This window comes from Phallusia mammillata, chromosome 5, assembly GCF_965637545.1.
Source record: "Phallusia mammillata chromosome 5, kaPhaMamm4.hap1.1, whole genome shotgun sequence".
Classification (NCBI taxonomy): Eukaryota; Metazoa; Chordata; class Ascidiacea; order Phlebobranchia; family Ascidiidae; genus Phallusia; species Phallusia mammillata.
Genome location: NC_137256.1, coordinates 4,347,290 through 4,372,920, shown reverse-complemented (window position 1 = coordinate 4,372,920; position 25,631 = coordinate 4,347,290). Strand labels below are relative to the sequence as shown.

The 25,631-nt window shown below is 37.4% G+C and overlaps 5 protein-coding genes across 9 annotated transcripts; 2 read left to right on the top strand and 3 right to left on the bottom strand.

The window, feature by feature from the left end:
• Positions 1-299: 299 nt before the first annotated feature.
• LOC145228125 (uncharacterized) lies at positions 300-2,468 on the top strand. Its single transcript, XM_080093117.1, has 6 exons — positions 300-339; positions 393-485; positions 1,247-1,431; positions 1,903-2,004; positions 2,060-2,194; positions 2,274-2,468. Exons 1-6 carry the CDS (start codon positions 300-302, stop codon positions 2,466-2,468), a joined length of 750 nt encoding a protein of 249 aa, XP_079949243.1.
• A 656-nt stretch (positions 2,469-3,124) lies between these two features.
• LOC145228091 (laccase-like) lies at positions 3,125-5,330 on the top strand. Its single transcript, XM_080093076.1, has 8 exons — positions 3,125-3,340; positions 3,406-3,659; positions 3,888-3,984; positions 4,065-4,167; positions 4,240-4,394; positions 4,752-4,857; positions 4,940-5,078; positions 5,154-5,330. The coding sequence occupies exons 1-8, from the start codon at positions 3,140-3,142 to the stop codon at positions 5,212-5,214; spliced, it is 1,116 nt and encodes a 371-aa protein (XP_079949202.1). The 5' UTR covers positions 3,125-3,139; the 3' UTR covers positions 5,215-5,330.
• A 39-nt stretch (positions 5,331-5,369) lies between these two features.
• On the bottom strand, positions 5,370-10,986 carry LOC145228089 (multicopper oxidase mco-like). The gene is made up of 14 exons (XM_080093074.1): positions 10,833-10,986; positions 10,114-10,263; positions 9,229-9,413; positions 8,786-8,887; positions 8,595-8,729; positions 8,324-8,532; positions 7,959-8,105; positions 7,685-7,886; positions 7,372-7,625; positions 7,150-7,246; positions 6,992-7,094; positions 6,579-6,733; positions 6,407-6,512; positions 5,370-6,097 (listed from the first exon to the last, which is right to left on the bottom strand). The coding sequence occupies exons 2-14, from the start codon at positions 10,217-10,219 to the stop codon at positions 5,952-5,954; spliced, it is 1,947 nt and encodes a 648-aa protein (XP_079949200.1). The 5' UTR covers positions 10,220-10,263; positions 10,833-10,986; the 3' UTR covers positions 5,370-5,951.
• A 59-nt stretch (positions 10,987-11,045) lies between these two features.
• Positions 11,046-16,929, bottom strand: LOC145228087 (multicopper oxidase mco-like). 5 transcript variants are annotated; one of them, XM_080093071.1, is made up of 15 exons: positions 16,744-16,928; positions 16,297-16,481; positions 15,677-15,778; positions 15,486-15,620; positions 15,215-15,423; positions 14,821-14,967; positions 14,564-14,765; positions 14,251-14,504; positions 14,005-14,101; positions 13,842-13,944; positions 13,413-13,567; positions 12,391-12,496; positions 11,816-11,951; positions 11,644-11,748; positions 11,487-11,552 (listed from the first exon to the last, which is right to left on the bottom strand). In XM_080093071.1, exons 1-14 carry the CDS (start codon positions 16,847-16,849, stop codon positions 11,694-11,696), a joined length of 1,992 nt encoding a protein of 663 aa, XP_079949197.1. In that variant the 5' UTR covers positions 16,850-16,928; the 3' UTR covers positions 11,487-11,552; positions 11,644-11,693. The 5 variants fall into 5 exon arrangements, with proteins under 5 accessions (XP_079949194.1, XP_079949195.1, XP_079949197.1 ...); XM_080093070.1 differs by having other exon boundaries at positions 11,512-11,577; XM_080093068.1 differs by lacking the exon at positions 12,391-12,496 and having other exon boundaries at positions 11,046-11,577; positions 16,744-16,929.
• A 916-nt stretch (positions 16,930-17,845) lies between these two features.
• LOC145228090 (src kinase-associated phosphoprotein 2-like) lies at positions 17,846-24,141 on the bottom strand. The gene is made up of 16 exons (XM_080093075.1): positions 23,869-24,141; positions 23,599-23,692; positions 23,496-23,523; positions 23,396-23,417; positions 23,184-23,255; positions 22,560-22,643; positions 22,344-22,388; positions 22,130-22,276; positions 21,674-21,804; positions 21,547-21,613; positions 21,393-21,482; positions 20,442-20,666; positions 19,641-19,858; positions 19,140-19,194; positions 18,436-18,536; positions 17,846-18,379 (listed from the first exon to the last, which is right to left on the bottom strand). Exons 1-16 carry the CDS (start codon positions 23,906-23,908, stop codon positions 18,287-18,289), a joined length of 1,512 nt encoding a protein of 503 aa, XP_079949201.1. The 5' UTR covers positions 23,909-24,141; the 3' UTR covers positions 17,846-18,286.
• Between the last annotated feature and the right edge of the window lie 1,490 nt (positions 24,142-25,631).

Here is a 25,631-nt window from a genome sequence, read left to right as displayed (position 1 = left end):
GTTAGACTGCACTTTAGAAAGGAAAGAAACCATGAAAAACAGGACAAAGGTTTGGAAATCTAACGTCACAATGCATGTATGGTGCAATAGTGTCGAGAAAAGTTTTTAACGTTGGGGAGCAGTGCGCTGTGACAAACTTTAGATAATATGTTTAGAAATTAACTTTTAGCCTTCTTGCGTTTACTGCAACAAAAGTTTGGCAAGTAAAGCGATGTTGAAACACGTTTCATGCAAAAACAGCTAGTTTGTAAAAATAGCTGTTACTTTGCACTTCCTCAAAGTGAAGGAGTAAATCAACAATGAAATCCCAGCCATTTCTCATTCCACCTCCAAAGATGAGTAATGTTTGCATCAATAGTGGGCAATGTTTTGCAATGCTTTGTTGCTCATAGGATTTTCCACACCACAAACAACCCCTACGTATGGCTATATCAGCGTTGTAATACCGACTTTACTTGCAAAAGGTGGTCAGTTGTACAGTGGAAGTAGAGACTATTGTTTTTCATAGATATTATGTAATTAGAAACTAAAAATAGCGTTTGGTTTGATGATATACGTTTTTTAAGTTTGAATGTAATAAACATGAAATACATTATTGCATTTTGTGTAATTTGTTTTCCGCTCTTCCAAACTAATGTGTCGGGAACCGATACATGCAGTAAGACTTCCCCATGTAAGCTCAAGGGTAAGTCATTTAAGCGTATTAGGCTATGCATGAGCTTAAAATTTTGAAAAAGTGCACCTTGTGACAGAGCGACTGGCAACGTAGTGTTTTTTGGAGGGTAATCATCTAAAAGCAAAATAGTCATCTAAAAGTAAATCATCTAAAAGTAAAAACAAAAAAAACACATATAGGTTCTTAAAAAAGAGGTAAACGGACCTCCAGGTGGTTAATATGACATGGTTTAATGAAAATTTTGTGAGTAAAAATCAGTTGGGAGCGCATTGTAAATAGGTTAAAGACGCTTGGGGGCGACCTTTATCTTTAAAATCTTCTAAGGGGTAAACTTTACAAAAACAGCAGGAAATGCGTCTGGTTTAAAGTTCTTGACCGAAAAAAGTTTCTCGAACTTAGACGTTGTTCACTTTCAAATATGGCACAACGGAATGGTTTCGTAGTGATGAAACTTGATTAGTTGGCTCTGAAAAGCCATTGCTATTACCTCCGCAAGCGGGGATTTTTCTTTTTATGTGCATATTATTGTTCAGTTTATATGCACTACAAAGATTATGGTTCTATTTGCAGGAGGACTTCCTTTAGTCCAGCCCCGACAGATTCATTCTTCAAATGGGTTTCTGCAACTGAATCTTTCGGTACAAGTCGGTGAGTTCACAGTGGATTGGCTAACACTTTCCAGACGAAGCTACAACGGGGAATTTCCAGGACCGACGTGGTGTATTAAAGCAGGAGATGTAGTGAACCTAACATTGGTATTCGCGCCATAAAATTTACAATAACAAAATTTGCTCACAGGTTAAGAACCACTGATTAAAGCGGTGTAGGACAAAGTAAATGAGATAGATATTCCGATGCCAATATGCAACAACAATATAGTTTAAAAGTGGTGGTTTTCCAAAATTTTAATTTAGGAACTTCCTATTGCGTAAGTAAATCATTTCCGCATACTTTGCGTAGGTTAAACACCCACATTGGTGTCATGTCATCCAAGGCCTTGTGTAAACGAGTGCAATTAAAAAGTAGGCACAACCTACTCCACAGAAACAGTCATATGAGTGCGTTTGTTTAATATTAGGCAGCCAACAGAGCTGATGTAGTTTTTGACTTTTTTATATATCTACATAGGTAATCATATTAAAGATCTGCATAGACGCTTCAGGGCTGATCCCACTTATGAATTTATGTTCATCTCAAAAGATCTATAAAACAGTTTCTTTAAACAGACCAACAAGCTACAAAAACCAGATTTCGTTTCAAAACACAACAACTTGCAATTTCCGAATCATACAAACATCCACACGCACGGCTTACACATCAGCGGACTGGTAAGATACTTTATTAGATAAATTAAATGTTTTAAACAAATACTATAACTTACAGCGCCCCCATGACAACGTCTTTGTGAACGTGACACCAGAAAATGGACAGTATCATTACAACTATCCTATAGTTTCTGATCATCCAGCAGGAACCTATTGGTACCATCCTCATCTACATGGATCAGTAGACTTTCAGGTGGGATTTTTCAAAAAGTTAAGAACATTTCTAGCATTGTCAGTTTCCTAACAAAAGCCTCTAAATCTACTTTGTGCAGACGAATAGTGGAATGTCGGGAATGATTATTGTTGAGGATCCAACTGACTCTACAACACCTCAGCACTTACTTGATGCATCGTGTCCAGGCAAATGCGAACATGATGTGCAGCTGATATTTCAATCCTTGCTCTTTTATACTGGCCGTGGATTCGCATCTGCCCAACAATCGATGCACGACCGACTTTTCACGTAAGCAATGCTTTATTTAAAATGCAGCTCAGATATGACGAAAAATGCTCCAACAGAGCTACAATTGATTTTTTAAATCACTCTAATTTTATAAAACTTTAAACCACAGTTTAAACGGACGAACCGCATGTTTGGCTGAGAACCGGGCATGTTGGGTCCATGTCGATGGCAACCTTGTATATAGGTGATAGGTGATACACTAATACGCCGAACGCGGGACGGTTTGTTAATGACAAACTTTGCTAAATTACTGATTTCTAGGCCCACTTACATTCTGAATACAGTTGGGTGTAAAGCAATGGCGTTAAGAATAATATTAGTTTTTTTAACAAGCTCATCTACAACTGCAACAGCTCAAACAACAAGTTTACGTATATTTACACCTGATCCATTTTTTCATGGAATTTATGAATATTTTCGAGTACTTTTGATCTAAAGTGATAGGCGCAATCCCATTTTACAGACTCAATAGGACCAGAATTAAAGGAGCAGGTAACAAAACTCTTCTGGATTGGATCAATAATACTAAAAATGGTGTGGAAAATTTTACTACAAACGGACAGTTGAATCCTGTCTTAAACATCATTACAGGACAAGTAAAACGGTTTAGGTAAAATTGAAATCATCTGTCATTAACGATATCTCCAACAAAACTTCGGTTGCTTTTATCATAGGATGGTTAATGCAGGAGCAAGACAAGTTTTAGAGTTGTTTGTGGCGGATGAGCATAACAACTCGGCTTGTGATTTCTATGAGATCGCTGTCGATGGAGTTTATCTGGACAATCCAACTCGTCCACGATTTGGAAAAAGCTTCGTTGTTCCTGCTTCAAGAATAGACTGGTTGATTGTCTGCAACAAACCCGGGACCTACTATGTGAGTTTGTTTTACAGAAAAACACCTTCAGGTTTCATAATGATGACCAGCTTATGTTTTTTCAGTTAAAGTCTTACGCCCCAGATTTCGAGATGATTTCCACAGCGAAGATTTCTAGATATAACGGAACCCTTCTTACAATCGTAGCAACTGGGCCAGAAACAAAAACTACCATTCCCAGCGAGCTTCCTAAACGACCCGAGTATGTGTCAGATTTTCGAAATTTAACTCAAGATCAAGTCCATGGTCGTTTTGTACTCGAAGCTGGTGGAGGAATCACACTGAACAGAGAGTATTTTAAAAACGAAGAATTCTGGAGGTTATAATCAGTAGTTTGTTTCACTAAAAAATGAAATGGATATTTGTAAACGAGCTAAAGGATATTTAAATGTTTGCATAACACACTATGTACATGTAATTCAACATAATTGATTAAACACACAAAAGATAAATTTGAGGTAACTTAAAAAACTATATACTTGACACATATGTGTATCCCCTCACAGGGCTAAATGTTCTCTTGTTTCAAAACTGTTGTTTGTTTTAGGTATAATGTGGAAGTTGACACAGTCCAGGAATGGTATCTTACCAACACAGGAACAGTTGAAAGCCACCCAATTCATATTCACGTCAACAGCTTTCAAGTAAAATATCCCATAATAAAATTTGCAAACCTTGAAACTCACAACTATATCACTCATAATCTTCCAACATTAATGTACAGGTTATTAGTTACAACGCTTATACCGGTCCATTCGATAGCAACAGCATGAAGTACTGGAATCAGAAGATGGAACCTTGCTTCTATCAATTTGGAGGCTACAACGGTATATTCTTTACTTGTTTAATGATTGATTCACTTTGCTATACAATCGCTTTTTTGCTTTCTTGCACAATAGAATCCGCCGACGTCCAAATACCAAAAGATCCGCTCAGGTATCTCGGCCATGAAAAGCGCTGGAAGGATGGAAACGGTGGACCTGAAACCATTGGTCTCTCGCAGCCTGGAGTTTTCCGTGACGTCATCCTGGTGCCACCGTTGTCCAACATCACAGTAAACAAGTTTTAGGGCAGAGCTGTACAACGTTACCAATAACGAGTCAAACACAGCCACCATGATATGAACTCGGACCGTACCTTTGTATAACACATGTTGACTTTACCTCATTGCGTACCAAACTTGCATATAATAAATTAACATCTGATATAATTCGAAAGTGATTCTAGCCGCAATGTTAGGTTGCAGAAAACTATAACCTTTGAAAACGAAACTAAAATTCCCTTGATTTGAAACAAATTAGATTTTGACATCGCGCGCTTGCACTGCATTCTTTAGTTGGTCACAAGTTACACACTCGTGATTTGGGACATTCATATACATTTAGGCTTTAACCAAAGCTGCTATTTTTAGATTCGATTCATGACCAACAAGTTTATTGGAGATGTTGTTATACATTGCCACATTTTGATCCACGAAGATTTTGGAATGATGACTACCGTTCGGATTTTGCCAAAAGGTGAGTTGTATATACCTTTATTTATTAATGTAACATACATTGAAATTGTTTTGGACATTTTGCATCAGTTATTTTATTATAGGGTCAGATTTGAACGCCAACGTATCAGTAAGATCAGGCGACGCCTATCCAGGAACATGTGATGAATGTGATCCATTTCCCTTTAACAACAGGAGTCAATGTGTACAGTCGGGTTCAGCTTCTCACCTCATACTTGACAGGTCATTTTACTAGTTAACAAATAGGTTACAAACTTGGCCTTTATAGGTACTAATTAATGCATTGTCTCATTTCAGATGGTTGATCGTTCTCTTGACACTGTCAACTTATTGGCTGCAGTGGATTCTCAACAATTAAACTTATAAATCATAACCATGTATCTACTATATTGATAACTGTGTGTTTTATTTGTTATACTTCTAAAAAAAAGTGATAAAACTATTTTTGACGGATAAGATTGCTTTGTTCCTTTAAGTAATTTAATTTCAACAACATCACATAATTTGTTTGGATCGTCTTGTAGTAATGATTGTATTTGCAAAACTACAAAATTAGAGCTCATTTTAATTAAAACTTTACGATTTGGACATACTACAAAAGTCTGTGCTCATGTCTTACTTATTCTCGTGAAATAATTGTACGTGCAAAGTAAGAAGCTCACAAAATCAAAACCATAAATATGCCAATTGCGTTGAAAAGGCGACACCATAAACAAAAATGTATAGTGAAAGTGATTCCTGAATTCATGGGTTTTAAAGCCTATAGTAAGGAATGGTTTCAGTGGCATGTCAAGAATTTTCGACATTATTCGTATAGAAAATAATAATAGTGTAAGTAGGGCACCGCGAATTTAAAAAAAGAGAAAATGGGCACCAAAATCTGTCAAACACTTTTCTAAACGGTACGATAAAGTCGAAAATAAATATTATAACGAAGAACTTCATAGACGAAATTTAAAATGAGATTTAACATGGAATGATCATACGTTTTATCCTGTGCTAAAAAGTCCAATGATTGGTTTAATTTAAACAATAAACACATCAACCACCTAAATATCAACAAATACATTTTCAAAAAAACTTGGAAATTTGATTTTAATGAAACCTGACTGTTCGTAAAAACGAATTAGGCTCGCCATTGCAAGGACTTTCAGCATTGAAAGGAAAAGCATCACATTCATTGCAGGTTCCTGGATACGCATTTCCCGATTTAACCGACACTTGTTGGTTAAGGTCCGAACCTTATCGAGAAAATAAAGTAGCTTAGTTAAAAACGCAACTATCAAGGAGCGTGTATATATAATACATCTTAGTGGAGAAGTTTAAACAATCGCTGTTGTTATCAATGCAGATTACAAAATAAGCTTGCAACAGTGTTTATATAAGCACTCAGGAAAAAGGCATACACAAGTGTGGGTGACATCACAGATAGAACACGGCACAGGAAGTCCGTATAAAGTGTTGCAAAGTAAAATAATCTCAGTATAACAAAGCAAGTTAAAAAGAGTAAGCAAAAAGTTTCCAGAAAATTAGACTAATATTTATCACACCTTTCGGTAAAATGTTGACGGTCATCATCATTCCCAAGTCTTCATGTGGCAAAATATGGCAATGTATCACAACGGTACCAATAAACTTGTCTGTCTTAAATCGGATCTAAAAAATAATTACAGATGCCGTCACGCAACTATGAATTGTCTGGGTTCGTAATCAGGTGTTCACTGTTATGTTTGATAATGGTGGCACCAGGATGACGTCACGAAACACTCCAGGCTGGGAAAGGCCAATGGTCTCAGGACCACCTTTTCCGTTCTTCCAGCGCTGATTGTGACCGAGATACTTGAGTGGATTTTTCGGCATGGGAACTTTCATAGATTCTGCAAATAAATGTAACAGTTGTAACATAAATATAGGTACAAAAGAAACAAATAAAAGTGAAGTAATTAATCACTCTTCTTTCATTTTCTATTAGGTGAAAATTAAAAAGAACCTTTAGGCTTGACCTGTATTACCATAATTATGAAAACAGACTTTTCGTTTTTATTACATGACGAATACTAGATAAAAGACTATTTCAAGAATTAACGTAAACGTAAATAGATAAAAAAGTTTGGTGAAGTATGATTGTTATTCACCGTTGTATCCCTGGTGTTGAAAGAAGCAGGGTTTCTTGTCTTGGCTCCAGTACTTCTGACTCTGGCTGTCAAACGGACCAGTGTATGGATTGTAGCTGATCACCTATGGATTGGTTATGTCTTTATGTTTGTCAAACTCCTTATCAATATGGCAATACCTGAAAGCTGTTGACATGAATGTGGATAGGGTGGCTTTGTTTCGTATCAGTGTTTGTCAGATACCATTCCTGCACAGTGTCCACTTCCACATTGTACCTTAAACACAGATTCGGTAAGACAGCGCTAAAGTCGATAAGTTTCTATGTTGGAATTAAATCATGACACTTGCACAGTACATGCAGCCTATTCAAGTTGTTTAAAATATACAACTTGAAATTTACCTCCAAAATTCCTCGCTTTTAAATAACTCTCGGTTTAATGTATAGCCACTTCCCGCCTCGATAACAAAGCGTCCATGTACTTCTTCCTGTGTCAAATCCTGAAAATCTGACACACAATCAGGTCTCCTCGGAAGATCTCTTTGTATGGAAGTGGTCGTAGTTGGACCAGAGACCACAATCGTGAGCAGAGTCCCATTAATTCGTTGTATTTCACCGGTAGAAATGTCTTCGAATTCGGGCGCGTAAGATTTTAGCTGCAAACATGTTGGGTTAGTCAGTTGCTAAAAAACTCTACTTGTAAACGACAACGTACGTAATAAGTCCCTGGTTTGTTGCAGACGACCAACCAGTCTACCCTTGAAGCAGGCACAAGAAAACTTTTTCCAAATCGGGGCGGCGTTGCTTGGTCAAGATAAATTCCATCAATGGCGATCTCATAGAAATCACAGGCCGAGTTGTAATGCTCATCCGAAATATACAATTCTAAAACTGAGGCTGTTCCGGCGTTTACCATTCTGGAAAGAATAATACAAATAGTTTCCAGGTTGGGGTTAATTATATAAATAACTGTAATATAACAGCATTACCTGAATCTTTTAATTTCGCCAGTAGTCAAATTTAAGACAGGATTAAGTAGACCATTAGTAGTAAAGTTGTTAACCCCGTTGGTTTCGTCTGTCACCCAATCAAACAAACTTTCGTTCTTTGACCCTTTAATCATCGTCCGATTGAGCCTGCCAAAACGGTGAGATTATATAGATGAGCTTTTCGGCCTCGTTTTGAAGCGACCTTAATATTACTAACCGTAACTTCAAGTACTGTTTGGTTGCATTTTTCCACTAAAGCGAAAAGATTTTTTTAAGTTGCATTTAAAAAAAGAGGGAATCTCTAGTGCTTATTAAACCAATATTGTAAGGCTGAAAGTTTATCCATTACAACTCGGTGACCTTACGAGAATAAGGGGTCGTGCATTTCTACTTGGAGATGAGCGAATCCGTCATGTTTTGTTCCAGCCACCTTAGAATACATCAAAAGTGGCTGGAACACCAACTGGATATCGTGTTTACAATTATTGGGACATGACACATCCTGTATGTGCTGAGGCGTTCTGAAATCCGTCGAATCCTCTACAATAATCATTCCAGACATTCCACTGTATGTCTGTTGAAAAGTACATTTACTATTCACTGAACATGATGTTGATGTACTTGTTTCCCTTATACCTGTAAGTTTACGGATCCGTGTAAATGTGGATGATACCAATACGTACCAGGCGAATGATATGAAAGGATCGGGTATGTGTAGTGATACTGCCCATTATCAGGAGTAACGTTGAGGAAGACATTGTCACAAGAGTTCTATGACACAATAAGCGACATAATCTATAATTTAAATTCTTTGGATGACCACTTACCATTCCGCTAATATGTAACCCGTGAGTGTGTATATTAGTGTGGTTTGGAAGCTGGAAACTGTTATGTTGCGAAAAATAGTCTGGAGTGGTCAATCTGTTGGTCTGAAAGGGAATTTTTTGTTTTGGTAAAGTTCTCATGTAATTCAAGCTAGTTTTTAAGCACTGTACTTGTACAGAAGTATGTTAACTTCAGTATAAAAGAGGATTTCGTAACCTGGGTTACGTGAACTTTCAGACAGTACAAAGCTTTACTGCAAGGAGATATGATGGAAAAATTAAGGCTATGTATGACGATTTGTAAAAAAATTGTAAACGTTTTTTTAGGGTAGGGATGTTTTATAACGATTAAAATTTATATTCACTGTTGGATTCACTCACCATGATTGTCGTCACTTAACAAACAACTTATGTATAATCAACAACTATTAAAAACAACAAACTACCAATGTTAAGTTAACAGTGTCTCCTGGTTTGATTCTCCAAGTTGGTCCAGGAATTTCACGGTTGTAGCTACGTCTTCGAACTGTCAGCCAATCCAGTTTCAGCTCGGTGACATCAACAGACAAGTTCAACCGCAGAAATCCGTTTGTACTGTGAACTTGTCGTGGTTGCACAAATAGGAGTTCCCCTATGTTGGCATGACATTATTATGGTAAACCAGTGGTTCCCAACAGGGGAGGAATTCCTCCCTAGGGAGGAATTTTATGAGTTCAGGGGAGAAATTTCATAAAAACTGTAAAAAAACATTTACATTGGAAATGTTACATAATATTTTTGTTTATGCATTATTATGTCCATTATAATTTGGATCCGGTTCACATTTGAAACCGGTTGTAAAGGATTCTGGAATGGACATCCTTAATTATAAGGTCTATTTCAAATTGCTAAAAAATTTTATGTTATATTTGTTTTTCGTCTTATAGGGAGGAATGAATAGTTCGGAGATGGGCAAAGGGAGGGATGTAACAAAAAAGTTGGCAACCACTGTGGTAAAAGAATGTTGTTGCTTAGTTTGTAATATTTTTCGCCAATTACATTTCAGTTTCACTTTTAATGATTCACCTTTTGAGACAATAGTTTCCATGCATTTAGTGGATGTTTCGCATGTTGCAACCGGAAATGACCAGTCTGCGCTATGTTGCAACCGGAAATGACCAGTCTGCGCTATGTTTGTAACCGACCAAACTGACATTGTTTAAGTTTGACCAGAGGGCAGTTCGACTTACACAGTCACCAAAATTCATTATCACTCCATCACAAGTATTTTTTTATTTCCAAAATCACATCAGTTAAGTTGTACATTTGGTGTAAATTATTTGTAGACTTACCAACCAGTCTGCAAGGTGACGTCATGTTGCATGACGCGATAACCTTGTTTCCTTCTAGAATCCACAAGCTCACCACAACGACAATGACCTCAGATAATACATTCATAATTTGTTGTCTGTTTTGATTCCAAATATATTCTCAACGCTTTGCTAAATGTTAAAAATACTTCGCATTAAAGTACAGATTAAATCAACTTGACAGGCTCTCTAGCACAGTGTAAAATGCATTCCATTGTAGGTTTGAATAGGATATTCGGTAAGAACTAAACTCGCCTTTTCTCAACTCTCGAATAGCACTTGAGTTGACATATGGCGCCAAGAACAAGTTACGAAGCTACTTTTGAGATGTATTGGAGCACTTCCGTTCGTGACTTTGAACAGGAACCGACGAGGAAGTTTTGTACTAAAACTGTGCGCGTGCGTACACGATGTCTGCATGTAGCTTAAAGTAAAAAGCTGAATTTCGATGCAACAATACATGTAGACTTTTTGACTGGGACGAAACACACAGAGTGAACCTAAGAATTATTCTAATTAGTTTCTGACAGCCTAAACTTCCGTTTTGTAAATATTTCAAACAGAACTCGAAACTAGCAACATGTCAATCATTGATTGCACCAAGTTTTGTATGGTTGTAAATTTTGATGACTGACTAAAAGTGTCATATTACCAACAAAAACCTATTTCAACATATACAGCACACATAGACGTTGTATTACCTGTCTTAACCGTTTTAACTGTCTTTCCCAATCAAAGCGTTCTTTGCTAGTGATAAATCGAAACTACCCAGCAGTCAAATCGGCGCCAAACCTTTATAAACAAGAAGCAAAAAGGGTTTAAATTAAAGTTTAAACGCTTCAGCTATACCCTACACAAGTTGTGTTGCATTTTTTAACAATCGTATTGCATGCACTTACCACACCACACGCAGACTTATTGGCAAGAACAAATCGACCAATTTTTTATTCAAACGAATGAATGAAACAAAAGGTAAAAAAATGCAGACAGTGCAAACTGTTTCGACATAAAAGGTAAGAAAATCAACAAAGAAACGATAAAACAGCGAATAAGTTTTACAATAAAGGTTTATTTCTCATGATTGGTCAAAGTTTAAATGCTTTTTGTAAGCTTACAAGCCTTTTAACCCGTCGGCTAACCAAGTCACCAAATTGTGCCCATTTATCAAAAAAGGCATTTCGAAGTAAAAATGGACAATTGGAAGGATGTAGAATTCGCTTCAAATTATTCCATGCAACAAACTCTTAGTTTAGAAATCGCATGCCAGGTTGCAAAAAGAACAATAGCATGATTAAAAAACTTGGTTTAAATCAGCTACAGTACCTGTATTTCAAATGACACCATAATATACGGTTAATTGGAACCAGACCATAGCGTTATTCTTTGTTGCATTCCACCATCCATAGCTTTCGTACCCTTGACTACGACATGAAATGGATAGTCTTACTATGTTAAATATAAACAAATTAATAAGAAAGAAAGCAAAAATAAATGATATAAGTTATAAAGAACCTGCGAGACGACGTTTAAGAATAAGACTCAATATTGTAAGTTCCTGCGTTTTATCTTGTGATGAAAAGTTCGCGAAAAGGTGTGAACAGTAAAGACAAAATCCACCTGAAATATCATGTATAACAAATATGTTTAAAACAGATAGAAAAAATGTTTTAAAATTTATTCAAACCTGACTGTTCGAAGAAACAAATTAGGCTCGCCATTGCAAGGACTTTCAGCATTGAAAGGAAAAGCATCACATTCATTGCAGGTTCCTGGATACGCATTTCCCGATTTAACCGACACTTGTTTGTTGAGGTCCGAACCTTATCGAGAAAACAAGTAGTGCTAATTAAAAAAGGAACTGCCAAAGAGCTTGTCTATCAGTGTTATTTACCCTGATGAAGACGACCTGTATAGGACGTCGAAACGTCGGAATAAAATCACATTTGCCAGAAGAGCTCTTTAGACTTGAGCTTGTCTGTGTGCAATATATCTTAGTGAAAACCTTTCGGCAACCGCTGTTTTCACATGATATTGTAACGGGGTTTATATAATAAGCACTAAGGAAACAATTAGATGGAAGTGCGGGTGACATCACATATAGAAAACGGAACTGGATTATTTTTTATGTCCATGGAACTGGATTATTTTTTATGTCCATGTATCGTGTTCCAAAGTAAAGTGACCTCAGTATCACAAAGCGAGTTAAAAAGAGCAAAGCTGTCAACTTTTCGGAAAATTAGCACAATATTATAGTCACACCTTTCGGTAAAATGTTGACAGTCATCATCATTCCCAAGTCTTCATGTGGCAAAATATGGCAATGTATCACAGCGTTACCAATAAACTTGTCTGTCTTAAACCGGATCTAAAAAATAATTACAGATGCCGTCACGAAACAGTGAATTACTCCAGTTCGTAATAACGTGTTTACTGTTTGGAAAATCCACTAACACCATACCTCACGGCCAGGGAGCGAACCGCTTGTCGTACGGGTTCAGGTTCGTTCGGGTTCACTTCGTTTTGTTATTAAGGGTTCGGGTTCGGTTCAGGTTTTTAAAAATGTATATTTTCGGGTTCGGGTTTGTTCCGGTTTGGGCAAATTATCCGGTCAGAACCGGTTTGCGGATTTTAAACCGGTTCAAATTTTCATTCGTTTCAATTTAATTCTACCTATCATCTTCCTGGCCTTATCAAACCCCACAAGATTTTTGTCCGTGCACTGTTATTTTTGACACGCCCTATAAGTGTTATCTCGCGTATTCTTAAGTGCGTTGTTTTGAAAAAAAATCACAAAATATAAAACAGACTGCATTTTTTACTGGTTCAGTTCCGGTTCGGGTCCAACGCCAAACAAAAAATAGGGTTCAACTCCGGTTCGGGTTTTTAGAAAATCGTAATTAGCGGTTCGGGTTCGGTTCGGGTTCAATGAAATTAACCGCTCAAACCGGTTCGCGGGTTCGGGTTCAGTTCCGGTTCGACTCCCTGCTCACGGCACACATTTCGCTAATTTTCGATAGTTGGCGGAAACAGCATTTTAGCCATTCAAACGATATATCCCTAAAATGCTCACGGTTAGTGCTAATGGGGTCGGGATAATGCATACGCACTTAGAATTCGATAAAACTTGCAATAAAACGTCAATTGTAATGTAAAATTTTGAAAACTTACATCCTAGCCCTACCCCTCTTCAGATGCTAAATAAATAATTCAGCTCTTTGCGCCACCTATCGAAAATTAGCTAAATGTGGGTCTGTCGTGAGGTTTGGTGTTAATAGCTCTACCGTTATGTTTGATAATGGCGGGACCAGGATGACGTCACGAAACACTCCAGGCTGTGAAAGGCCAATGGTCTCAGGACCACCTTTTCCGTTCTTCCAACGCTTATCGTGGCCGAGATACTTGAGTGGATTTTTCGGCATGGGAACTTTCATAGATTCTGCGAATAATTGTAACAGTTGTAACATAAATATAGGTACAAAAGACACGGATAAATGTGACGTAATGGATCATTTTTCTATCTCTGTCCGCTGAAAATTCAAACGAACCGTTTGGCTTGACTTGCATTGCACAAATGATAAAAATAGTCTTATCGATTCGTTTATATTAAGTTACATGACGAATATACTATAATGTTACTTAAAAGATCATTTCGATAATGAACGTAAACGTAAATAGATAAAAAAGTTTGGTGAAGTATGATTGTTATTCACCGTTGTATTCCTTGTGTTGAAAGAAGCAGGGTTCCTTGTTTTGACTCCAGTACTTCTGACTCTTGCTCTCGAACGGACCAGTGTATGGATTGTAGCTAATAACCTATAGGTGAACTATGTTGTCTTTATGATTGAAATCTCCCCTTTTTCAATATGGCAATACCTGAAAGCTGTTCACATGTATGTGAATGGGGTGGCTTTGTATTGTATCAGTGTTTGTCAGATACCATTCCTGCACAGTGTCCACTTCCACATTGTACCTTAAACACAGATCTGGTAAGACTGATGGCTCTACATGACTCTGTATAGCGCTATAGCCGATATATTTCCAATTTAGGATTAAATCATGAGACTTGCAAAGTACATGGAACATAGTGAAATCGTATAAAATATGCAGCTTGAAATTTACCTCCAAAATTCCTTGCTCTGGAATAATTCCCGGTTCAATGTAAGGCCACTTCCCGCCTCGATAACAAAGCGTCCATGCACTTCTGACTGTGTCAAGTCCTGAAAATCTGACACATAATCAGGCCTCCTCGGAAGATCTCTTTGTATGGAAGTGGTCGTAGTTGGACCAGTAACCACAATCGTGAGCAGAGTCCCATTAATTCGTTGTATTTCACCGGTAGAAATGTCTTCGAGTTCGGGCGAGTAAGATTTTAGCTGCAAACATGTTGGGTTAGTCAGTTGCTAAAAAGCTCTACTTGTAAACGACAACGTACGTAATAAGTCCCTGGTTTGTTGCAGACGACCAACCAGTCTACCCTTGAAGCAGGCACAAGAAAACTTTTTCCAAATCGGGGCGGCGTTGCTTTGTCAAGATAAATTCCATCAATGGCGATCTCATAGAAATCACATGCCGAATTGTAATGCTCATCAGAAATATACAATTCTAAAACTGAGGCTGTTCCAGCGTTTACCATTCTTGAAAGAGTTTTAAAATTAGTTTTCATGTTAGTGGTAATTATTGCAGCATTACCTAAATCTTTTAGTTTCTCCAGTGGGTAAATTCAACACGGGATTTAGTAGACCATTAGTGGTGAAGTTGTTAACCCCGTTAGTTTCGTCTGTCACCCAATCAAACAAACTTTCGTTGTTTGATCCTGTGATGCTTGTTCCATTGAGCCTGCCAAAAAGGTAAGACTATATAGATCAGTGATTATCAGGCTCGTTCTAATGCGACGTCGATATTATTAAACTTAAATTTGTAAATTCGAGTACCCATGAAACCTTTAAGTATTAATCAGCTGCATTTTTTACCAAAGAAATAAAATTTCTGCAAAAGTGTTTTCGAAAAATTAGGGAACAACTAGTATATATGAAATCAGTATTTTAAAGGCTAAAAATGTATCCCACTACAATGATACACTTACGAGAATAAGTGATCGTGTATTTCTACTTGGAGATGAGCGAATCCGTCGTCTTTTGTTCCAGCCACCTTGGAATACATCAAAAGTGGCTGGAACACCAACTGGATATCGTGTTTACAATTAATGGGACATGACACATCCTGTATGTGCTGAGGCGTTCTGAAATCCGTCGAATCCTCTACAATAATCATTCCAGACATCCCACTATACGTCTGTCGAAAAGTCCTTTTAATAACCACTGAACATGATGTTGGTGAATTTGTTTCCCTTATACCTGTAGGTCTACGGATCCGTGTAAATGTGGATGATACCAGTACGTACCAGGCGAATGATATGGAAGGATCGGGTACGTGTAGTGATACTGCCCATTATCAGGAGTAATGTTGACGAAGACATTGTCATGATGGTTCTATAACACAATAACCGGCATAAACGATAAGTTAGAGCCTTTGGATGACCACTTACCATTCCGCTAATATGTAACCCGTGAGTGTGTATATTAGTGTGGTTTGGAAGCTGATACTTATTGTGTTGAGAAATGTATTCCGGGCTGGTCAGTTTGTTTGTCTAAAAGTTACAATTTGCATTTAAGTTTAAGATAAAGTTCTCATTAACGCTAATTTTTTGCATTAGCACTGCACTTGAACTAAAATACCGGAAGTTTGTCAATACCTATACAAAGAAGGATTTCTTAACCTGGGGTACATAAACCCTCTGAGGGTCAAAGCACTAAAGCAAGGAAAACAAGATACGATGGAAAAACTAAGACTATGTACATACATTAGTAAACATAAAAAAGTTACAATACTAATGTTTTTAACATTTTTTTCAAAATTCCGCTACCAAATAGGCAAAAACGCTATTAATTCCACTTTTCCACTACAACGCTACATTTTTTTTAAACGCATACATTAAAAATTTTGATAAAAGTTTAAAGGGTATGAACGTAGAAAAAGCAAAGAACAGCTGTATATCCCTTATTGGAGATCACAATTTTTTTTTCCAACAGATAACTATTTTTACCCCCAATTTAATCACTTAGCAAAACTCAGGTACAAATAATAACTGATAAAACGCCGAAGTACCAATGTTAAGTTAACAGTGTCTCCTGGTTTGATTCTCCAGGTTGGTCCAGGAATTTCACGGTTGTAGCTACGTCTTCGAACTGTCAGCCAATCCAGTTTCAGCTCGGTGACATCAACAGACAAGTTCAACCGCAGAAATCCGTTTGTACTGTGAACTTGTCGCGGTTGCACAAACGGGAGTCCCCCTATATGTCGACATAATATAATGACGTAAAACAAATGTTGTTGCATTTGTATGATGCAACTTTCGAAACAATAGTGCCTATGCATGTTACAAAGCGCAGCCTACAGGAAAATGACCAGTCAGCGCTATTTTTGTAACAGACGAAAGTGGCATTGTTTAGGTTCGACATGGCAGTTTCACTTAATACTATCACTAAAATTCATTATCACTGTAAGTATTTTCTTTCTCACAAACACACCAGTTAACAATATTTGCAGACTTACCAACTATCCTGCAAGGTGACGTCATACTGCATGACGCGAGAACCGTGTTACTGTTTAGAATCCACAAGCTCACCACAACAGAAATGATCTCAAATATTACATTCATAATTTGTTGTCTGTATTGATCTGCAATTTGTACCTAACGTTTTGCTACATGATAAAAATAATTCAGATTAGAGTTCGGATTTAATCAACTATTTCTGCAAATTACGTATAAGCAAGCGATGCCGCACTTTCAGTTTATATTGCATTCCAGAACAAGTTTAAAAAGGATATTTCGCGATAACTAAACTTGCTTTTTCCCAACTCTTGAACTGCACTGCAACTGTGATATGCAGCCCTGACCAAGTTACCTAATGGCATTTGTGATGCACTGAAGCGCATCCGTTCGTGACGTTAAACACTAACTGACAATGATAGTTTTCTGCTAAAACTGTGCATGTGGATACACGATGTCTGCATGGAGCTGAAGGTGGTAAGCTAAATTTGACTGTGACAATACATTTTAACTTTTAGATTGGGACTATACACGCAGATTAAACCTTAAATATTCTGACGGCCTAAACGTCTGTTAGGCAAACTTTTGCAACGAAACAAAACAAAAATCGAAACCAGAAACTTGATTGTGGTACGTTTTGTACATTAGTGAAATTTGATAACTGATTAAGAGTGTCATATTACCAATAACAACCTATTTCAACGTATACAGCTCACACAGATATTGTGTTACTTTCCGTAACCATTTAACTATCTTTCATTTCAAAACGTTTCTTGAGTGATAAATTTAAACTGCCCTGCAGCCAGATCGTTTTTGAAGGATCGCACCGATAATTAGTGTTGAAATTTCGTCGAACGCGCTTTCGACGTCCTGATTACCTGATTATTTGTTTACATTTGCTTTTTTCAACCTACTTTTTACTAATGCTCCGATACGCAGCAATTACATCGTTTCTTTGATGCTTGGACTTTGCTCTAACGTTGTAAGGTTACAAGACTAATTGTTGGACAAATGCAACTGACGGATGCACGGACTGCCGCAAAGCACAAAATTTAAGCCAATATGGTTGCTTACCTGATTGTTGCGCTTGTTGCCTCAATCACATAAAACTCAACAAAATAAAAACTTGTTTGACTTTATATTTAATCACCTAAAGCCTCACAAAACGATATCAAAAATGCAATGGAAGAGTGGTTAAATCAAATATTCACATCGATTGATGTATAAACAACAAGCAATGTTATAAAACACAGTATGAAACAGTATTAGGCTTTATAGTTCAATGTGAACAGCCAAAGATTAAAGCAAGATAAAGAGTTTTGACTGTTTGGACATCAATGGTTTTATAATGAGGACGTCCATGCTGTTTTGTTTGTAAAATAAACTCTACATAAGGAAACTGCAGGCAGCTAGTTTGTGACTCCAGTCATAACACAGTGTTGCCATAACAGAACGTGCTGTAGTACAGTTTACGTTTAAAAACTTTATATTAAAAGAACAGTAAAATAAATAGATCATTTGTTTTAGACTACAGTAGTGCAAGTTCTACATTTCGTATGCTTCCATCAGATAGTCTCTCGGCACCAAGCCCACGATATCATTCATTTTTGCAACCCACCATCCGTGACTTTCATACTCCTAAAAAGATAGAGGATGTAATTTCTTTCACGCCTTGTGTTGTCATGACGACATACCTTGGATATGACGTGAACAATCTCTCCTCGTTTGAATTCCAGTTCGTTGTCGTCATCAGCTGTGCAATCCCACATGCCTTGGTACATATTCTCATAATCATCTGCATGAAAAAAAGCTGTCACCAATTTTACAGGACATTTTGTTCACGGCGAGGTAATGCAAGGATACAATACGTCCTTTTATTAAAGGGTAATTTTTCTGCCAGAGAAGAGAAACAATGCTCTGACCTTCCTTTCGCATTTTTTGGTTTTGAAAAGTTAAAAAGTAACCTCAGGTTAAACTCACGACAATTTTGCGGTAACAGATAACTGTTATTTAACTTTACAAAAAAGTTAACGCCGTCTACTCTGGACGATTTTAACTAACTGTTTAATATTTTGTTGAGATTAGCTTTTGACAAACCTAAAGGGAAATGTGTCCTTTTGTTAGAAATCAAAATAGGTTTAGCTGCAGACAGTGCAATGTTTCGACCAATAAGGTCTCATCGGTGCAGCTGGTGACAAGGGGCTGGATGATTTTACAAAAATATGTTAGGTCTATGATAAAGAAAGTAAAGAGTCGCGATTTCACTTTCAGTTTGTAATTTCGTTGGACAAATAAACCTCTATCAAAATAAATATATCGATTGAAGTCGGCTTTACAACGTCGAAGGAAAACTGTAAATCAGTAATTCAACGATTTCCTGTTTTCAATATTTGCTTACCTTTTGGGTCAACACTCGTACCGATGGACACTGAATCTGTTTGATTTGGTCGGACCTATAACAAAATAAATAAATAAATAAATATATTTACACGCTTCTGTGGATTTCACAGTGTATAAAATTTTTGGAAGCCATTTAACTTTTATATCCTGTTGCGAAACATTCTTGCATACTGACTAGTATTCATTTAGATTTAAAACAACAAGGATCCATATGATGTTGTTTGCTTGATGTTGAAAGCTAAACGGTATGTTGTATACAAACAATATCCAATTAGTCAGCGAATATATTATTACAGCAAAGGGTTTTCCAACTTTAGCAAAATTTTACTCACACAAGTTGCAAGTGTAATGTAAGAAATTGCAAATTTTAACGAAAACACACAGTTTAGGTTTGAAACAAGAACGACAACAGAGTTTAAACAATTCTCAACGTGGCTAGTTTTCAGCAAGCGTTAAATTTACCCAAACATTTTTTTAAACAACATCAATAAAATGTTACCGGGGTTTCGGAAAACTGTGGACGTGTGGGCTGTTGTGGGGATCTTGGTGGCAACATAGGTGAACCTTTTGTAGACAAACGGTTTCCCCTTTCCGGAGGTGCTCCGAAATTTGAGAGCTTTGGTCCAGGTGAGGGAGGTGGTGGGAGCCCTGGCGACGTTTTTGGGTTTATGTTGATTGTTGAAGGTGTTGGAGGTAGTTGAGGGGCCGGTTTGTCATCTATGTCAAAGAAGGGATTACCAACATGGTCGCTGACAAACACACAATTCAAAATAACGTTGTTTTGTTTTCTATTTTGGGCAGTGGTTCTTAACTCGTTTCAGGCTATGGACCCCCGGCCCAGTTAAAAGAATGTCGTGGACCATCGTATGTGTTTAAGTGGGAAGGGTAATCATACACGACAAGCAATTTTGCTTGGAGTTTATTTCTTCAAAAGTTTATTTTCTTCAAAAACTTCAAGAAGCGACATGACGTTTTCGACAGATTATACATTCATAGATAATAAGCAATTATCTCCAGTTCATCACAAAATATACAATGGACGTCCTGTGGACCATCTGAAAGTCAGCATGGACCACTAATGGTCCTCAGACCACCAGTTGAGAACAACTGATTCAGGAAAAGTCTCAGCAATGGAAGTTTGGATAGTCTAAATTTAAACGAACCAAATTGGTTTACAAAGGAGCCTTTTAAAAACTATTCAGTTTTTGCACGATACTAACGAGGAAGTCATGGAAATATGATGTTTGTGCCGTTGATGCATCAACAAAGCACCACACGGAAACGGTTTTAAGCCTCCCACCTAATTCATAAGTCAACCCATCCGTGTCATCATATACAGCTCCTCCGTCCAATGCAGCAGTATCAGTGTAGGTGTCACCATCAGTATCGTTGTACAAAGTACAGGTCGTGTCGTTGTATGTATCTGTATCCTCGCCTTGCGTGTCGTTGTACAAATCACTTGGATTGTTTGCTGCCCCGTGGTGAGGTGGACTTCCGCTGTTTCCAGTCAATTTGTTTTTTAATCCTGCAAGGAAAGCAAAGCGCTATAACAGGGGTCGAGGTTGGCACTCGGGTGTGTTTCATTGCACTGGTACACTGCTTGTTTTCTGCTGTTTATCATTGAATAGTTTTAAAATCGAGCCCACACGCACAAATCTGACTGCTTTCTGTTTATTATTGATCAGCTGACACTAACCACTATTACTAAAAAAAATGTTGGCACGCGCAGTCATTACCGAATGGAAATAACAAGTCAATTGGCACGCGTCGTTTGAGAGGTTGCCGACCCCCGCTACACCATGAGACAAGCGTTTTAGCACTGTCAACATTGACGAAACAAAAACCCGGTTTACTATGTTGAAACATTCTCTTTCAAACAAACGATTTCACAAAAATGTGATTTTGGATTGTCTTTAACTCAGGACTAATCTCGTTATATGGTTACACCAACGTTCTCCCCAATCGTATTATACTCATAGTGCGCCAAACCCACTCTCTGGTGAGAGTATCTGCAGTGCGTTTAATCATGATCCACCAATTGTGCCATCCACTTTTGCGCTCCATAGTGCTTTAACGTTGCGCAGCTATTTTGGGCTTGGTGTTTGTTCACGACAACGTTGCTATGTGTTCTTTAACCAAATGAAATAAACTCAACTCAGCTTAATATGTTAGCCAATTGGAAGTAAATTCACAAACAACGATTTGCGATGGAAACACTGTGTGAAAAAAACTATTTGGTTTAGTGATTTACCCGCAAACAAGGAAGATTTTGGTTTTGATGATCCATCACCTTCAGCGTTGTCGCTTTTCATACTGACTGTGTCTGGGGTTGAGTTGTTTCCTTTGCCCAAAAATGCTGTTAGCAATTACTTTAATTCTGTCACAACAGTTTTCAGTATACTTACCAACGACATTGGTTTTAAGCAGTTGAGTTTTCCATCGTATCATAGTTTCTTTGTCTGAGGCGCAGAACTGTAACAAAACAGAAAAAGTTGATTCATTGGGTAATATACCTTACCAAAAAATACTTACATCGTATGTCTTTTTCTGTTGGTCGTTTTTCAGCTCAAAGCACCGATCCTTGCGTTTTGCCTCTCGCGTAATGTCTTCACGAGTTTCAAAAACGTAACCGCGAAGATCGATGGCGTCCTTCTGTTTCTTATCTGAAAAGCAAGCACGGTATATCATGTTTCATTGTTTGTCCATTTCCACATAGCAGTAAAATTATGCAAAGGATTAAACTTTTGGAAATCGCGACATTTTGATTTCGATCATTTCTCCTAGTAACGTTTAATTTTAGGAGATAGACAGTACAAAACAGGTATTTTTGCCTCTGTAATTTTTTTGCGTTACAAATTATATTTAAAACTAAGCCTAGTGATATCAACTATAGCTTCAATAATTAAACATTTTGACACGAAAAAAAAACATAAAAAAGACTAAACCAAAGTATTTGAGCAGTTCTTTTCACAAAAAGTATATACAAACCTTTTGAACTTTCGTAAATATAGAGGACATTGTGATGAAGAACGCACCATTTCTTGCTCCAACCTCCAGTCAACAACGTTCGTTCCCGTTTCACCTGCAAAAACTCCGCAATCGAAGCGTCCGACAATTGGTCGCAAGGAATTGGAGCTATAAAATAAAACTCCCATAATAAGGTAAACCAGTTGTACCCATATGCAAACTAAATTATACTTACGAAAAACTGGTGCGGAGTTTGTGGAGTTGACTGAGTGCTTGTCATCTAAAAATATGGTGTTCTTTGAAGGGAATGGATATTTTATGTTACCCTTTAGACAACTGTTTTAAAGGAAGTTACAAGTACGGTGCATGATGAATCGTCTTGGCCTTAGCGGTAATGTCAACTGTTGTTTTGGCGCAAACAAGGAAGTGAAAGTTGAAAAGTGCGACTCACCAGCATTTACTGTAGCTGTGTCCGTGTAAAAATCTGATGTGTCTTCTGCTTCGTTTTCGTTGTATGTGGCTTCAAGTGCTGCTTCTGTTCAAGAAACGACAAAGTTTAATGTGATGAATTATAACAAAACGGTGGTTGTCAAACATTTTTCGTCGTGTTGTTTATTTAAAAAAATACGGTTCAAGCTTATGAAACCGGCACCAGTTTATAAACATGGGATTTTAGAAAAAAATATTACCAAACTAGTTCACCAAATTGCCTAAGTTGTACGATTACAGATATACATATATGTCCGAAATTTTCTTTTGCTGTATTGTGTTTAAACTGTCTAGATTTTTTCAGCAGTTTATAATTGCTTATTTATTCTCGACCACCTCTTTATTGCTGTAAACACTACAGAAACACTGCGGCCCATTGCAATAGACGAGCGTACAAAAATGCTTTAAACGTCCTAAACATAGTTTTTGTTTCACTAGCATTTTTTTAATTTTAGCGTTTCTAAAATACTGGTCTATGCTCAACATACGGGTTTTTGCATTGGTTTTAGGGCTACGAATACTAAAGTACAATCAAGAAACACTAAACACGAAAATGTTGGAAGGCAGTGGGATGTACTAAACATACCAGCTCTGACGTCATTGTAAAATTCTCCATCTTGCGCTACTTCAACGTCATTATAAAGGTCGTTGTTGCCTCCTGTTAACAAAGTCAAGTCATTACGTAACCAATAACATTATGTAACATAGGGAAAAATTATGAAATTTTGAACCAAAACTAAGTTGCAGGAAATGTAGCTTACTATGGCACACATTACTATTAAGAAAACAATTACTTACCTTTTGCGCTGCCATTTGATGCCTATGTTAAAAACAGTTCATTAGTGTTTTTATAAACATTTTCACAAACAACACAAACTTGCTATTTTACTACACGTACCTGATTTTGTGCTGTGTAACTTTGTGAACTGAAAAGAAGATGTAAGTTTAACAACAGAGCAAATGTTTGTCTTGTTTTACAACGTAATTAAATTAATTCCTACGTTAGAAGGGTTCGCCGTAGGTTTTCTAGCAGGTCGTCTTTGTCCTTTCGAAACTTCTTGTCTAACTTTATCTTCTCCAGAAATTCGATTGCAGCTAAACAAACCAAAGCATTAATATACAAGATAAACAGCAGACAGAAAGTTACTTAAGCTTACACAATGCGTAACTGATAGCCTGATCTTTGTTTACATTGTATGGACATAAATCAGGTTGCGTGAACAGCAGGCACATGTGTGCAAATATTGCTTGTAAACTCTCTTGTCACTTACCTTTAATTTGGTGCAAAGCCTCGCTAAGTGCGTTTTCCATTGTCTAACAGTTGACTGTTAATTTACACAAAAAACAATGCGATTCCTTAAACAACACACAAGCATCGAGTATTTAGCCTTAATCATTTGAACTATCGGCTTCTGATTTTCAAGGCGCCAATTATAAGAGCACCGGGGCAAACATAGATTTCTAGTGTTAGTACTGGAACTGATACCTAAAATGAAACGAAATCAGTTTCTTTTTTAACTGTTTGCTGAGCTCTCTGTTTTTCTTCGTATGCATAAAGGCGAACACGGCCCTACACAGGTTACTTCTTGTTCTCATCACGGTAATACATATCGCTGTAATTGGTCAGGGTTCTGAAAAAATGCATTATAACGCAATATTGTTCCACATTACTATGATACACACGTACAGCACACTACAGCTTCCCAACGTATAGGCACAAACACGGAAGTCGCACAAATTGACGCAAAGCGCTCTGAAGACAGGCGGTTGGTACTACGCAGACATGACTAACCTTCGCTATACTCATGGCTTGGTGGTGGAACTTTTAACAGCACGCGTCGAATAAACCGAACAAACGCCCACCGCAACTTTGTTAGAGGAACGGTTCTTCGCAATACCATGGGCTGGTTTGCAGTAACGGCGCATGTAGGTAAACACTACGTTGTTGACTCTGAAAAGAAACTTTGTGCCCTGTACTGGCCTGTAGCCTATTGTGATTCAATAACCGGACGTTTAAAAGGTGCAATAGACAATGACTGCAAGTGTTTGACTGGTACATGACCTCCGCTGTAAGGTCACGCCACACATAAAGATAAACTGTCCAATACCAGAATTATTTTTAGTTAGCAGTTTGGGACAAATTTTGGATTAGTCTGTTCGAAAGTTATAATTATTAACCATACAACACCACCATGGGATAACAAACTTTTTTTAGGCCACATTATAGGTTGCATTACCCGAATACCTACGATTATAATAGTTATCTTATCAAAAAATAAATAAATTATGCACTATGCAAAAAAAACACGAAACCATTAAATTTAACAGTTACAATTTAGTACTTGGCATTGGTAGAAAATTTAGCCTATAACTTACATTAAGTGTCAATTGCCACAACTACAACAATTCTTTAAATAAAAACCCGAAGTTGACATTATACACTGCTTTCGGTTTCCCGCAAGTAACTACGTACCACTGCGGAAAATTTCCTCTTCCTGCCTGTCTATGTATTCTGATATTATGACGTATGCTGGCGATTTGAAGTGATTCAATGCATGCTAGTTTCTGTGCTTCAAAACGCCTTGATTCTTGAATGAACTTTTTCAATCCAATGGCGTCTTGTATAGGACGTCGAAACGTCGATTGTTTACAATAAAACTACTGGATAAGCAATACTTGGTTATACATTATGCCTGGCAGCAATAGCTTATTTCAATCCAAGTTGCGTGAATAAAAAAAGATCTCTTGCTCTTTTTATCGCAAATTTAACAGTCGGTAAGTTCACTTCGTGCAAGATTTAAAATGTTGCCCAATATTTGTCCAAGTCAAACAACCTTGTAACCTTTTTTACGGAGTTTGTCCCCACGATGCTCCTGAATACATTGTCATAGTGCAGTCGTTAAGAATTGTGTACGTGCCTAGGACTATTCAGCCCAGTTTCCCTAACAAGTACTTTGCATTGCCACGTGTCTATGGCGCCATAATCAGTTCGGTGTATTTCTTGTTGTGTTACCACTTCTAGCCACTGTAAGTG

Bases quoted from the DNA above. Each gene is read 5' to 3' on its own strand.
- LOC145228091 (XM_080093076.1), top strand. From the start codon at position 3,140: ATGGTTAATGCAGGAGCAAGACAAGTTTTAGAGTTGTTTGTGGCGGAT. The intron at 4,395-4,751 runs GTAAACAAGTTT...TGCTATTTTTAG, and splicing joins CACCGTTGTCCAACATCACA to ATTCGATTCATGACCAACAA. The intron at 4,858-4,939 runs GTGAGTTGTATA...ATTTTATTATAG, and splicing joins CGTTCGGATTTTGCCAAAAG to GGTCAGATTTGAACGCCAAC.
- LOC145228087 (XM_080093068.1), bottom strand. From the start codon at position 16,849: ATGAATGTAATATTTGAGATCATTTCTGTTGTGGTGAGCTTGTGGATT. The intron at 15,621-15,676 runs GTAAGTGGTCAT...ATTGTGTTATAG, and splicing joins GGTTACATATTAGCGGAATG to AACCATCATGACAATGTCTT. The intron at 14,505-14,563 runs GTACGTTGTCGT...ACATGTTTGCAG, and splicing joins ACAAACCAGGGACTTATTAC to CTAAAATCTTACTCGCCCGA.
- LOC145228125 (XM_080093117.1), top strand. From the start codon at position 300: ATGAAATCCCAGCCATTTCTCATTCCACCTCCAAAGATGA. The intron at 1,432-1,902 runs GTATTCGCGCCA...TTCTTTAAACAG, and splicing joins ATGTAGTGAACCTAACATTG to ACCAACAAGCTACAAAAACC. The intron at 2,005-2,059 runs GTAAGATACTTT...TATAACTTACAG, and splicing joins GCTTACACATCAGCGGACTG to CGCCCCCATGACAACGTCTT.
- LOC145228089 (XM_080093074.1), bottom strand. From the start codon at position 10,219: ATGAATGTATTATCTGAGGTCATTGTCGTTGTGGTGAGCTTGTGGATT. The intron at 7,887-7,958 runs GTAATGCTGTTA...TATTCTTTCCAG, and splicing joins GGCGAAATTAAAAGATTCAG to AATGGTAAACGCCGGAACAG. The intron at 6,098-6,406 runs GTGTGATAAATA...TTTCTCGATAAG, and splicing joins CGTCAACATTTTACCGAAAG to GTTCGGACCTTAACCAACAA.
- LOC145228090 (XM_080093075.1), bottom strand. From the start codon at position 23,908: ATGGAAAACGCACTTAGCGAGGCTTTGCACCAAATTAAAG. The intron at 23,418-23,495 runs GTACGTGTAGTA...TTTTTAACATAG, and splicing joins GTTACACAGCACAAAATCAG to GCATCAAATGGCAGCGCAAA. The intron at 19,859-20,441 runs GTGGGAGGCTTA...TCTTTGACATAG, and splicing joins TGGGTTGACTTATGAATTAG to ATGACAAACCGGCCCCTCAA.